Source organism: Microchirus variegatus (genome assembly GCF_963457635.1).
Source record: "Microchirus variegatus genome assembly, chromosome: 12".
In the NCBI taxonomy this organism is placed as follows: Eukaryota; Metazoa; Chordata; class Actinopteri; order Pleuronectiformes; family Soleidae; genus Microchirus; species Microchirus variegatus.
Window position 1 is genome coordinate 17,460,884 of NC_139813.1, and position 14,265 is coordinate 17,475,148.

General features: G+C 39.4%; 1 protein-coding gene across 1 annotated transcript; it reads right to left on the bottom strand.

Moving 5' to 3' along the window:
* Nucleotides 1-571: 571 nt before the first annotated feature.
* Nucleotides 572-9,607, bottom strand: cmtr1 (cap methyltransferase 1). The gene is made up of 24 exons (XM_083899027.1): nucleotides 9,468-9,607; nucleotides 8,251-8,355; nucleotides 7,502-7,653; nucleotides 7,228-7,386; nucleotides 7,011-7,103; nucleotides 6,850-6,921; nucleotides 6,583-6,677; nucleotides 5,731-5,803; nucleotides 5,422-5,620; nucleotides 5,221-5,339; nucleotides 4,972-5,068; nucleotides 4,722-4,854; nucleotides 4,179-4,358; nucleotides 3,882-3,938; nucleotides 3,724-3,781; nucleotides 3,577-3,645; nucleotides 3,327-3,458; nucleotides 2,877-3,002; nucleotides 2,596-2,687; nucleotides 2,383-2,451; nucleotides 2,253-2,300; nucleotides 1,964-2,076; nucleotides 1,727-1,835; nucleotides 572-1,608 (listed from the first exon to the last, which is right to left on the bottom strand). Exons 2-24 carry the CDS (start codon nucleotides 8,348-8,350, stop codon nucleotides 1,473-1,475), a joined length of 2,481 nt encoding a protein of 826 aa, XP_083755153.1. The 5' UTR covers nucleotides 8,351-8,355; nucleotides 9,468-9,607; the 3' UTR covers nucleotides 572-1,472.
* Nucleotides 9,608-14,265: the final 4,658 nt, after the last annotated feature.

Genomic DNA, 14,265 nt, shown 5'->3' on the forward strand with positions numbered 1-14,265 from the left:
CTATAACCTGATTGGCTGAGCGAGTCTGGATTTCAAAATAAGACTCCCTGATCGACGAGAAGAAAAGTAAAGAAAACAACAAAAAACTTTAGTGCAAAGAACATGGTTCTGTTAATATTAGTTTACAAAAATTACAGAATTGCCTGACTCTAAACACCCTGCATAACTGCAAGCATAAAGCGAGAACTGCTTGAATTAATCTACTGCAATAACACATTTATATATATATATATATATATATAATATAAAAAGGTGTATTTTCAAAGCTTAAGATTCAAGTTGAACATTGCTTGTTTATGAATATTAAACTATTTTCAATTAGACAGTAATTCAGGCCACATCGTGTGCTGTAGAGCTGATGTTGATGACTTTAAAATGATCAGACCACAGCAATGCAATGATCCAGAGAACCTTTGTTGCACAATACAAAGTCCTGAATTATTATGTAAACATATGGGCCTATCTGGTGTGTTTTTATAAATAACTTCTTAAAATTTCATTAAAAGTGAGACATTAAATGTACATTCTGGGTTGAACATCTCCCATTTATTAACTTTTACCACTATTTACATCAAAAGAGTTGATAGCTAACTTTACATGAGGAAAAAACATATCCATTGCAGAATTTAAGTAACATACAGCCCAGGCAAAATGAGGCACAATCAGAACAGAGTCAAGGGGGAAAAACATCCCAAAACTACGACTACTTCCAGAAATTTAAACAACCTCAATGACAGATCAGGTATAAATGGAAGAAAAGCTGCTACAGCTGTAATCGACATGAACATTGACATGGTATTGAGGATGACTGAGAACATGATTGCTGTGTTTATTGAGTTTACAGACTAGAGATTAGCAGGAGCACTGAGGAGCAGAAGCTCGTCTCTACAGAGACAAAGAGGAGCAGTTGTGTTTAAAGCAAGGCAAGCACGGCTGTGTTTGCACACCTGGATGCATAGTTTAACATTTGTGATCCTATCTATTACTGTAAGTGTGATGTGAACAAATACACACAAGCATCGTTTGGACTACAAACCACAAAAAAAAAAACACAAATCAACAGAGACATGCAATTCAACGTGGAGACAATGGCATCAGCTTTTTGTCTTCTTGTTGTCCTATGTGCTGAACAAGAACAGTGCAAAAGGCACGAGACATTATTAGTTAGTCGAATGCCTGTTGCTGTCAAGGTATCACTGTCAGAGCTCCAGTTACCACCTGGTCTTTATTTCTCACATCAATGTAATTTGGAGAACTTAGAATATTCAACAGCAGATCATTGATTGACAAAAGGACAATAAAAACTAGGATTCATTAAGACAATTCCAGCTGTTGTATTTTTCATAATCCTTCCACGGTCAAAATAAAAATAAAAACAACAAACTGCAACATAGCATGATCTATGTCCTCCATAATTTAGTGCACTGTGTGTTGAGGTTGCAGCTGGTGAGGCTCTGGACTCTGTAAGATTTTCAGGGCTGGTAGTTCCTGTGGATGAAGGACAAAACATCATCTTTGGACAGTTTCTCAGGATCCATCCGTGTCTGAGATTCGTGAACTTTGACTCCATCCACCCAGGCCCAGAAGAGACGCTCAGAGTGGCAGACACTGAGGATGGAGACAAAGAAAGGACACAACACATTAGCTATGCAAATCAAAATACACATAATAGGTTATGTGAAATTAGGATTACTTAAGTGTGAATATGTACACAGGCGGCACTTACTGGAAAGGAGCGGCGCAGTTTTGTGGCATTACATAAGTGGACTCCTGGGTTGTCTTATTAAAGAAGAACTTCATCTTGGAGTTCTTACTGTATGCGATCGTCCAAGGCTCTAAAAGTTAAAAAGATATTTAACACACAGTTATTAAAACCACAAGTCCATGACTTTACAGACCATTTCTCAGCTAATTCATCACCAGTGTTCTCCGACACGGAGATGCTACTCTGACATATACCCACCACTGATTGTCTTAATGATGTAGAGTCCTGTGGGGAGGAAGTGTCGGTCATCTCTGCCGGTGTAGGACAGACGAGGGACTCCTCCTGAACTCTTTGTTACCTTCATCTCTAGTCTGGATAAGGAAAACAAGAAAATAAGAAAGGGTTATTTTGGCCTTTAGAATTTCCTTATTTGCCAGGAAGCCACACGTGTAACTTTGAACACAAAGAAAAGTAAAATGATTTAATGAAATGCAACCAAAAGGCTTAATAGTTGATGTCGACTAATGAGAGATCTGCGTTTTCTTACCTGACAAAGATTTTGTCCATTTCCTCCAACCTGTACACTTCCTTCACTCTGGGGGAAAAGAACATTGAATGTTTGTCCATTATATTGCATGTGCTACTGTTTATTAGTATCAAGTGTAAAAAAGATCTACCTGATGGGGTTCATGTCTGGTCTGCTGGGTTTAGCCACTGCCTTCACAAACTTCTCAGCCATCCTGATCCTGGAGACATAATTGTCCTTATTTAGTAATGAAGTGAGGAATGTGAGGAGTGTGAATAACTGAGAGTCACTTTACATTAATCTATTAGGATACATGATGATATCTTTCTTATAAAAGCTGTAACTGGGTGTGGATAACACATACCGTTGGTTGAAGTGTTGATCTCTTACATCAGTGCCGTTGAGAATCAGTGCGTCCATTACGTGAACTGCGTTGATTCTACGTTGAGCTTTTCCCTACAGGTCAAAATGGCATACATGTAAAACCAGAGGAGAGAAAGGATGCATACTGTAAGCTGTAATTTTTTTAGCTCTAATTGTCATGAAAATATAACTAAACTTTGAAGAAATGAGTCAAAGCAAAATCCCATCCACAACAATGGAGTCAAAACAGTCTTCCATCAATTTTCCACTCCCTCTTCTCACCTCGCCCTTCAGCTCTTGGACAATCTCCACACTCAGAAGTGTGTCCCTTGGCAGCTCTAGTTTAAAATTCTCCAGTTTCCTCCAGCGCAGTGGCATCTTCCCATCCCATGTGTAAATCTGAGACTTCTACACAAGTTAAGAGAGAATGGAGAGAAGAGATAAAAAGACAAAAACAGGCTCAAAATACACAGAAATTGTAAATCCTCTACAGCAGTCATTACTAACCCAGTAAACAAGGAAATAAAACATCAGGGGTGAATAAGTCTGCCAGTCAGCTCTTAGTTTTAATCTCTACCAGAAGAATTTTAAACAGGTTTGCACATAAAACAGCTCATTTTATGGTAACTAAAAGGAGCAGAGCACATGGATCCTAACATTAAGAGATAAAATGAAGAACACCATAAAACACACACACTCCTCCTACGGGTAATAAAAGAAAGTGAGTCTCACCCCGAGTGCTAGAAGAAAGATCTGCTCTCCACCTCCCACAATGCACCTGTGGTCCAGTATGTGGCGCATCTTTTCAAGCGTACTGGAGTTGAGATGTGTGAGTTTGCAGTGGAACGGCTCCACGTCTGAAGACTGACATTGAGACAAAGTATCACAGTATATTTGTTTATTCAGAGTTTATTCAGCAAACCCCTTAGTTTAAGAGCAGATTGATTAAAAATAATCTTTAATCCAACATTTATTAACTGACCTTATTCAGTTCGTAGAATTTTGTTTTTGGGTCAGAGGAAGCAGGAGTCACCCTGGCCTTGTCTGGAACCTGGAAGGAGATGATTGGAAATATTTAGAGGTGGAAAAATTTCAAAAATTAAAATACATTAATAGCTTCTCTACTCACCGCCCAGAGCTTCAGACACTCCTTCCTGATGTCAGCTTGCTTCGGCACCGAAAGAGTCCTAGAGACACCGACACAGTGTCACACAGTCTGTTCCAGACACAAATGCAATCCCAGACAAACAGTTATATTGGAGTAGAGATAAGAGAATGGTTTCTCACGGGTCGACGACAAAGGCGTGGATCTTGGCCAAAGCCTTGATCTGGACTGCACAGAGGCTGTGGTGAGGGTAGAGAGAGAGAGAGAGAGAGGGAGAGAGGGAGAGAGAGAGAGAGAGAGAGAGAGAGAGAGAGAGAGAGAGAGAGAGAGAGAGAGAGAGAGAGAGAGAGAGAGAGAGAGAGAGAGAGAGAGAGAGAGGGAGAGAGAGCGAGAGAGAGAGATAGATAGAGAATTAAATTCCCGTCATTCAGACTGACATGAAAAGATAAAGGGCGTCTCTCAATGTTGTGGTTCTTTACCTCTCATTGGAGTTGACCATGAACTGATAGAAATCTGCGTCTTCCTTGATGATGCTCAGTGGAACCACATCTGTGACATCTCTATCCGTATTCCTCAGCTGGTTCAGTTTCAGGTTTATTCTGAACATGTATTCCCTGACGGCATCTGAACCTGGTTTCAGGCCGCGGCACACTATGTACCTGCATGTGGCAGTGAGTGGAAGGAGATTGACAGAGGCAAATACATTCTGTACAAGCGGTCTAAAATTGGAGATACTTTGCTATTCCTTCACACCAAGTCATTGCACGATTGTTCTAAGCAGCTCTATGCTGGGAATCAATACATGAAGCTGAATAATTTGAAAAGCTATTAGGTTGTTATTCCGTAAAATGGGCCTGTTAGCAAAACCTTGACAGTGGGACATTATTTAAGACACCTCTGCTGACTTTAGTTAAAGCTTATGTTGCTGCCAGGAATAAATGATCTATGCCACAAAAAAAACAACTTTATATGCTTGGAGAAAACTACACTGTTAATCTGCGTTGTACCGCACACACACTGACCTCTCAGAGTTGGCAGGTCGGCTGGTGACAGGTTTATAGAGACATATCCTGTCAAAGCAGAGGTAGACCAGGTAGACCAAACCCACACTGAAGGGAGTGAAAAGGTCAAACGTCTTACAGACAAAGTGGCCACCTGCACAAGACAAAGATGATAGTGTGATTTAATTTGGACAATGCATTGTGTTTAAAACATATGCACTACAGTAATAAAAACATCAGAGGCTGTGCCTGTGAGTTTAACTTCACATACCTGTCCTGAGTGTAGAGAGGGCAGTGAGGAACTGACAGAGGAGCAGCTGTTTGCTCAGGATCTCCTGAAGGTTTTCCTGACCTTCCACAGAGAAACCCTACCACAGACAGAGACACTCATTAAATCAAACCTGATACAATCTACAAACAGGAAGCTTTAAATGAATTCAACCCCAGTTCAATAAAAGCACATGTAGTAGTGGCTACCTGGGATTTTAAAAAAACAAACAAACATGTCAAACAGTCTCACCCCATCTGCCATGAGAATGTGCAGCCCTCTTCTCTCTGTACTCTCTAGCACAAAGTTCCGAAAGGCCGTCATGTTTTCTGGCCGTGTGATGTCACCATCGCCATCCACACCTCCCTCACCTGGGAAACATAGAGGTCAAGCTCTCACTGAATCATTCATTTGACATCTCCTGGGTGGGATGTGCAGGTTTTGTTAACATACCATAATAAGGCTCAAACAGCTCACTCGGCGCTGCGTAGAAATCTTCCAGTTTGAAGTCACACGGTCCTTTCAGTGTCATGCCGAAGCCTTTGGCATGCCAGCGTCTCCTCCACAGTATGTACTCCGAAAAGCCTCCTGGTCCCGCACAGACGTCACCGAAGTACAGAAGCTCACCCTCACGGTCCTTCGTCAGAGGGTTCTGCATCGTGAGAGTGGACAGACACATCAGTTTATCTCACCATCTGTTTGTACGTTGCATGTGTACTCTGATCACACAGAGCCACACACAGGTACTTATGACTCACTCACCCCTTTGGGATCCTTTGGGTTGGTGAACATGTGATCAAAGCAGTGGTCGATGTTCGCCATTTTCATCGCTGCTCTAAATACAGAAACCACAAAAAAGAACATGTTATTGCACGAAAAGGACTAACACAACAAATAGTAATTATTAGAGCAATTGAAAGGTAAACGTGAAATACTGGGAATAATATGTAATGATTAGTAACATGTGCTTTCTTTCAAACTAACTTCACCACAATCTTTATGAGCAAGGAGAAAAGCATGAGTGCTCCAGCCAAACCGACAGACTTTAAATTATGTTTCCAATTAAGACAAAAGAAAAGAAAATCCCTACAACAAGAAAAAAAATGTTGTCAACTATTCCAGTACATAAGAGTGAGTGAGACTAACATAGGGCCCATAGTGTATTGAGTGGGGAAGAGGAGCAGCTGAAGAGATGCATTTAAAGATCCTGAAAAAACTGTATGACTTCTGTGGGGTCCACAGTGCATTGAGCTTTGAAAAACGGTTGCAAGTTGCATTCAAGAAACCATGCAAATTTCATCACTTCTGCAAACACATAAGTCCACTAACCAAGTACTTGTCGCTGCCATGAAACATTTTTAATGTTTTCTTCAACATTTCTTCCAATGAAATCACTGATCACTATTCATGCCCCTCCCAATTAAATTGTAATTAAAAAAAAACAACAATAACACATTTTTAGTCTCAAAGATTATATACCGATACAGGCTGAACCCCTTCAGCCTGTATCGGTACAGGCTTTTTTTCAAATGGTGCAAAAGTAACTTCATTAAATAAAAAGAGAAACTAACAAATGCTAACTTGTTCAGAAAGTGATAACCAGGTAAGACTGACCTGTTGAGAAAGATCCCTCCTCTGATTGTCTCGTAAGGGTTGGAGCGTGTGCGAGCTCTCCTCATCTCCTCCCCTTCCAGATTATCAAACACCGTCTGACGGCAGTCACAAACAGGGGTTAGAGGTAACATACCCCAAGAACAATTTAATGAAATTATAAATCTAGATTTCACATGGCAACATACACTGTACACAACATACACCATGTTAAGGCAAAGTATATTATCCTATGTTTAAAAATAAGAGAACAGTAAGTTATTCACTCACCTTACACCGTAGAAGAGTGTGCAGCAGATCTTCAGAACAAAATTCTGTCTCATCCTCAATCTTCAGTTTTCTCTGTAAGCAGCCAAAAACATTATGTATGTAAACATTAAATATGTCTTTATCAGTTGAAGGGAGTGCAGGTATCGAGAATTATTATTTACCGGTCCCACTCTCATCCAGTCCCTCAGCTCATCATCATCTGGGTTCTCTGTGGTGCATTCAGGGAACCAGTCCAGTTTCTCTACAGCACTGGGCTGGAAGGACACAATTAAGAAAAAGAGACAAATTGTGAGAGGTAGCAATAACAGTTATGTGTAACTTAGACCTAAAATACACCAAAACACAAAAATGACATGTTTAATATTTAGTGCCGTGTACCTCGGGTTCATCACGCCAGTCGACATTGAGCTCCCCCTGAAAGCCCTGCAGTGTGAGGCCGAGACCCCTTCTACCTCGCTGAGTGGAGGCCTCCACGATCTCCTTACGTCCTTGGCCAAATTTACCCAGACCCTCGCCCTCACGGAAACCCATCTTGGCCTAAATGTGAGAAACAACAGACAAGAACACAAGTATTCAAGTTTCTTATAAATACTTTTCATAATGAAACAAATCTTTTCAAAACAAATACATCACTTTTTTTGGGAAACATTACCATGAGCTTCTGTGACACACTGTTGTACATTGTGAAATTGGCGGGGTCTGCAGGAGCATTTGTTTCTTGTTCATCAAAGGATGATATGGACGGCATGGAGAACCCTGGTCTGTGATCCTCCTGATCGCTGAGGGATTCATTCTGGCTCGAGTCTGGACAGTACAAAACCACATGCAGACACACACTGTGATGATCACCAGATTCAACAGTCTCAATCTTAAGCATTACAATCTTGAACCTATTGACAATTTTTTGTTTAAGTTGAGTGAATTTTAAATCAAACCTTCAAATGTACAAAGATGAGACATAAACTGCCCAAAGTGAAATACACATAGAATTACTGCCTCACAGATTTATGCTTCTGCCGATTTACTGCAACAGTGAAGGTGCAGTAAATATCCACATCTATCGGTGGTGTTGTATAATGACCAAAAACATGATTGCCCTGTTTAGATATTATCATTTAAGACAAAGTTTATCATTTAACAGGAAAACTAGTCGCTTCAGATTAAATAATCATCCACAAATCACCGATAAAGTCATATGTTTAACCTGGTTTGTTAGAAACTAATTAAGAGAGAGAAGCACCACTGATGTCAATCAAACCCACACCAGCCATTTAATGTCTCACAGAGCAAATACTTGTTACATTTTGCTGAGAGGTATCAGAGCCACAGCGGGAATCCTATTCAGCAGGTTGTTTGAGTATGCATTCTGTTAAATTAGACCATAAATGAATGTATATCCACCTTGTCTGGATAGCTGTGACTCTTCATCTGAGCTGCTGTCATCGCGACTTATTTTTGCCTCCTTCAGTACCGTCGACTGTCCTTCAGCTCTTCTCTTCATTATGGCTGGAATAAAACAGAGAGGACAATAAGAATAACATTATCTGTTTGATGGATGGGGTACAGCAGCACACATAAGATAGAGAGGAACGACCGTGTCAGAAATCCATGAGCAAAGGCAGTCGTAATTTAAATCCAATATAAAACATGAGGTGGGAAATCACTTCTGACAATTAGTGTTGAAACAGCCAAGGAAGAAATGTTTGGATTGTTGTTGTGATATATGACCAACAAGGTCTGAGTGAGTGATACATTTTTAATCAAATTTGGGTCAACATAATTAGCAAGAATTTAATATAGAAAATCATGAATGTTCAGGTGTAATTTCTAACTTGAGGGCATCAGATGGTGATTGTGGTCATCTACAGCACACATGGCCAGTTTTATCCTCACAGGATACCTGAAGTTGACTCTTGCTCAGCTCAAGTAATAGATCAATGTTGTCATATAGACTGTTGTGATGACAGAATCAGGGAAGATAAGAAAGAAAAAAAAGTTGCCTCAGAATGTGAGCGCCCATTTAAGTATTTTCACAAGTCTGATTTAGAGAGAATGTAGGAGAAATACTGCAAATACAGAACCACAATAGCATTTACCAAGTGAAACACAACTTGTATTTTATTTTGAAAGTCACAGGAAATGTTTTTTTTTTTTTAAAGCATTTTCACTTTTTAAATGTCGACGCTATACATGTTGGATATAAAATGACTTTCATGATTATTATTTATTTTAAATACTTTATTTATGGCCCTTCGTTTATGTAATTTACGTCAGCGTGACATAATGTTGATCACCATCGATCCAGACTCAGTTTTAGCATATTCCGTGTAAAACACGGCAGCGATTCATAAGCAACGTCTTATTCGTTCACATGGCTACAGCCTAACTACAATCTCGCGAACTGCTAACCTCACTCCTTACATGAATATGTTAGCTCTTGGGTTTGATGCAAATAACGACAACGAACCACTCTCCGATAGACACTTTAGCAGCGCGACACAGGTGGAGTAAACAGACTTGTTTGGTCAGAGTCAGTGTGGGAGTTTTCAGTGAAACGAAACTGCGTAGCTGTAGCAGCTTTAGCTGTTAGCTTTCTATGTTAGCCAGCTAATATTTACCAGCTCAGAGTGACAGACTTCACTCTCCTGCACCAGCATCGACAAGGCGTTAGTTCCACTTATGTGTCGAACATTTCCTTTGTGAATTATATTGATAAGAGAACCTCCGTGGCTGCAAGTAAACCCGCGTTCTGTTTTTAGAACTGCCCGGGGTCCTACTGAGTCTAAGGACGCGCGGCGATGACGCAAAGAGTAAAAGGACTTTCCAGATAAGTGCCTGTTTGTTTTTGTTTTCAAAAACTTTTAAAATGATATTTAAAATTATAAACTGTCCCGAACTGACCAACAACATTGAACATGAACAACATTTTGACCGTGCTAATACATTAGGTTATATTTATCACATTATTAAATTCAACATTTGATTATAATATGTGAGTGTGTCTAGTTTTCAATGGTTTATTATTTTATTTTATAATTTTAGATTTTTATGTAATGTTTTGATTCTATTTTATTTCTGTCTCTTTTTGTTATTTACAGATTCATTTTGCATCTTAAATCTGTTTTATTGTTGTGAACTTTATATCAAAACAAACACTTTGAAAAGGTGTGTAATGCCATTCTAAATATTTTTTAATTGCAATATCATGATGGATTATCAAGACAGTTCATTTTTACCACTGTTGGACTTTTTTTTACTTGACCGGCCCCCTCCTGACCAGGGGTACTACTACTTAAATAAATAAATAAACAAATAAATAAACAAATAATTAATTAATAATTAAAATTAAATAATAAGGATTGGCACCAGCACCTCCTACGACACTCATGTGGAGGATGAATGAATTAATAATTGTGTTCTTAAACAATAACTAAACAGAGTGTGTTAGAATGTATGTTAAAATGTTGTGCAGCAATGTTGTAATTTCAGCTTTGACGATTTTGACAACAAATGTAAAAAAAAAACTTGTTCCCTACAAACAAAATAAATTAACCTCTCAGAAGAGCTATAAAAAAAAACATGAGTGCATTTCATGCCAAGGTGAACACAATACACCATGTGACAGCTACGAGTTAGAGTCTTTGTTTTCAAAGGGACACACAAGACATTCACATAAGCTGAGACACATTTACGCCAAACCTTAATTGAATTGTTTTAGTCATTAAGCGATTGGACTGTCCTTTAAACAGTCATGCATGTGAATAAGATTGGGCTAATCTGCTGAGTTTATTTAGTAAAATTTGTTGTTTTTTTGAGAAAAAAGGTCACCCAGGAACATATCAGGACCACAGTTGTGGCGCCAAACTGTCTGCACAATCTATTAAAAAATATTTTCTTTTACATGACAAGTTATGATTTCCCATGAGGTTGTACTGTATCTACAGCAGATGCTGGGTGGTAATGAAATTTCTCCTAACCATACTGTCCCAGACCTGTCAGAGTGTGTGTGTGCATGTCTTCATGATGAATACGTCAAATCCTTCTTAGAAGAAACAGTGTCAGCTCCCTTTCCGTGACACCGCAGATAGATGACCTGAGGAAGCAGCCAAAGCTCTGCTTCCTGACACGAACTCTTCTTCTTCTTCCTCTTAACATCTCAGAATACTGTCCAAATAGGTTTTAATCTTTGATTTAAAAAAGCAGACTTTACATAAAAAGGAATGTGGAATTTTTGCCGTATGTAAAAACTGAGCTTCTGTTTTACTGTATATTGTAGTGATCCTGTAAACAAATAATATATATATATATATAAATATAAATGATATGTAAGATAAATTGACCCCTTAACAAAAGTAAATACTACACAAGTAAGTAAATGCTATAACTTTTTTATGTTTCTGTTTATTTTGTGTTATTTACTTTTTAATTTAACCTTTTGTTATGTCCTGATGCATATTTTATCTCGCACATCTTGGAGTCACCTGGGTGCAAAAAAGATATATAAATATGGTCAGCTGAGATGAAGGCCTGACGTTTTTAATAGATATAAATGTGACTGTGTATACGTGTACAAGGGCCTTTCCCTGGTCTTAATTCATATGTTTATATAACAGAACTTATACTTGAGATACTGCAAAAACAACTTTTAATTGTTCTTAATTGGTAAAGTTATTACAGCATCACTTATATACACATCATCCATTGACGGGGTTATGTGTTGCGTCTCTAAATAATGGCGTCCCATGGATTTGGACCGCGTCTCACACAGGTACAGCATATTAATCCACTTCCACGACGGTGACTCTGCTAATCTCCCACTGACACAAATGCACATACACACAAAGATACACACAAACATGTGATCGGCTTACGCAATGAAGCCAAGGCTTTATATACTACTTATAGAGACTGGATTGCCTGAAGGGAAAACCATCAGAGTGAAGGCGTGTGTCAGTTTGTCTGAGCGAGGAGAGCGTCTGCGGACACAGGGGAGATTCTTTCACTGAAAAGGACTGAGACCAAAAGAGACACAACAGGGAGGGGAGCGCAGGGATTCACAGTCATAAAGTTTCCGAGCAGAAACTCCTGAGGGCTGTGGGGTTATTTTTTTTTTCTGGTCTCAGCTCTGAAGAGAACAACAATGTTTTTCCGCATCCCTCGACTGACCCCTGGATATATTAGATACCTCCAGGTGCGTAAGATGCTTTAAGGTTTATTTTGTTGATAGATTAATGATTAGTCTCGGACACCTGCAGTGGCACAACAGTTCCCTCGAGGGATGGAAATAACAAACAACAGACAAGATCTAGAGTTCAGGCCCTGCACGTCTCCTTGTAGCTGTACATAGAAAGTGCTTATGTAGATTTTGATGTGAATTAAAAAGGTCAAATCAAGGTCAAATTAGATACAGATAATCTCTGCACATCTTTGAAATCTCATCATGTTCATAAATTTGCATAATAGTACAGCTCCAGCCTGCATTAAACATGCTGTAGTAACTAATGTTTTGTATTGCCTGTTTCCATCTCCTGTCCACATTTGGGCCTTTGTAATGTGCAATATTGTACTTTTTTGATTTACAAATATTGTGATTTTTGTCCTATATTTTATCATCTTTGATTCATTTTAATTCACTCTGTAGTGGGTTCCACATTTGCAAGCCCGTCATAGAAAAAATTTTGACTGCCCCCCATTTAAAACAGTCACTCCTGACTCATCACTGCATGCATTATAAGTTATCCACTTGTGCGTGTGTCATGTCAGGATTTGGAATAGAGGATTACAGCAGCCTGTCTTTGACTGGAATTAAATCAGAGGTGCATTAGCTCCTCTGTGGGTCAGGTAAATACCCTCTAATTGGATCTCTGGAGAAATAGCATGAGATCCGTGTTTCTAGTCAGTCTGGTGGGCATTTGTGTCTCATCCAAGTTCAATGTTAGGTAAGTCTCATTACAAAACCAAAATAGGTCAGAGTTAATCCTAAATATATTGTTATGGCATTACTGTAAACAAAACCCAGAAGCTCTTAAAGGTGCCATATGTAAGAATGTGGCCAAAAACAGTTACTACATTCAAATTCAAAATACAGAGGTCTTTTAGGTTTTTTTTTTTGACGTAACTGGCAACCCCTGGTTGCTCGGCAGCTGAGACTCTACTGACTGCAATGATTGGTAGATGGCGTTAGGTGGCGCCACATGCCAAAACTTGTGTTTCAAAACATAAACATGATTTGCAGTCTGCAAAAGATTTTTTTAATGCAAATATTTTGTCTGTACTGTTGTTGTTGGTGAGTTCAGTTTGTTATATGAACATTATTCCCAAGTCTCTGTGACATATTAGGAGGATTTTATGGCCAGTTGCTTTAGATTTATTACATAATGCATCTTTAAATGTAGCAAAAACAGCATCATTTTTGCTGCAGTGATGTTTAATCTCTCACATAAATCCGTAAACATCCGTAAGCCTTATTTGAAAATGACCTGTGGTGATGAGCGAAGAGAAGTAACTGAATTTATGTTTGATCTTAGGACATGTCTTGGACACACGCTCAAAATTATGAGAGGCCTTCAAACCTGCACATGACTGTATTAGATAAGTATTGAATCTTGATATAAAAAAAGAAACAAATGGAGGCTCTAGTGCGGCTCTTCCCCTATGCTAAGACCATCGCCGGTGTGAGACGGGCGTGTGACCATAGTCAGCTGTTAAAGGACTCTGCAGCAGCCAGAGCACGGAGGAACATTGGTGACCCTGTGGCTTGGTCATCATCACGTCTGGTGATCATGCCCGGTTGTTGTCATGGCTTCTTGGGTGGAGGTGGAGGTGGTGACTCATGCCGTCTCTTTCAGACCCAGGCAGCCCAGGCTGTGCTGCAGAGCAGGGAGCGGCCGGTGATGCCGCGCATGGCCGCCCTGCTGGGCTTCATGGGGATCGGCATGTCCGGCTACAGTTCCCGCCAACTGACGCTGCACTACAAGCCATCGAGTCGCCTGTTTAGATGAGATGGACAATGGAAACGAGACACAAGCACACACACATACACACACTCACACACACTTCAGAGGACATTGTATTGTTGTCACCTTAAAAATGTAGTTATTTACATTATGGGGACTCGATTTTTGTCCCCATAGGGAATACAAGTCCCCATGGTGTGACTGTAGAAATAGATTTAAGTTCCCACAACATAAGGAATACCAGGTGTACACACACACACTCACTTCATTGCTGTTGCTTTAATGATGACATGAAGAGAGCAGCACAAAGAAGTCAAATTTAATATGGACAATTTCTATTTTTCAGTTTTCTTCCCTTTTAATTATCCCATACTGTATTTTGATTTGTTATGAGTTTATCTCCTTTTTTTTTTTTTTTTAAATCCCCCTGTTTAAGCAAAGTGAAGTCAAATGTTTCTGA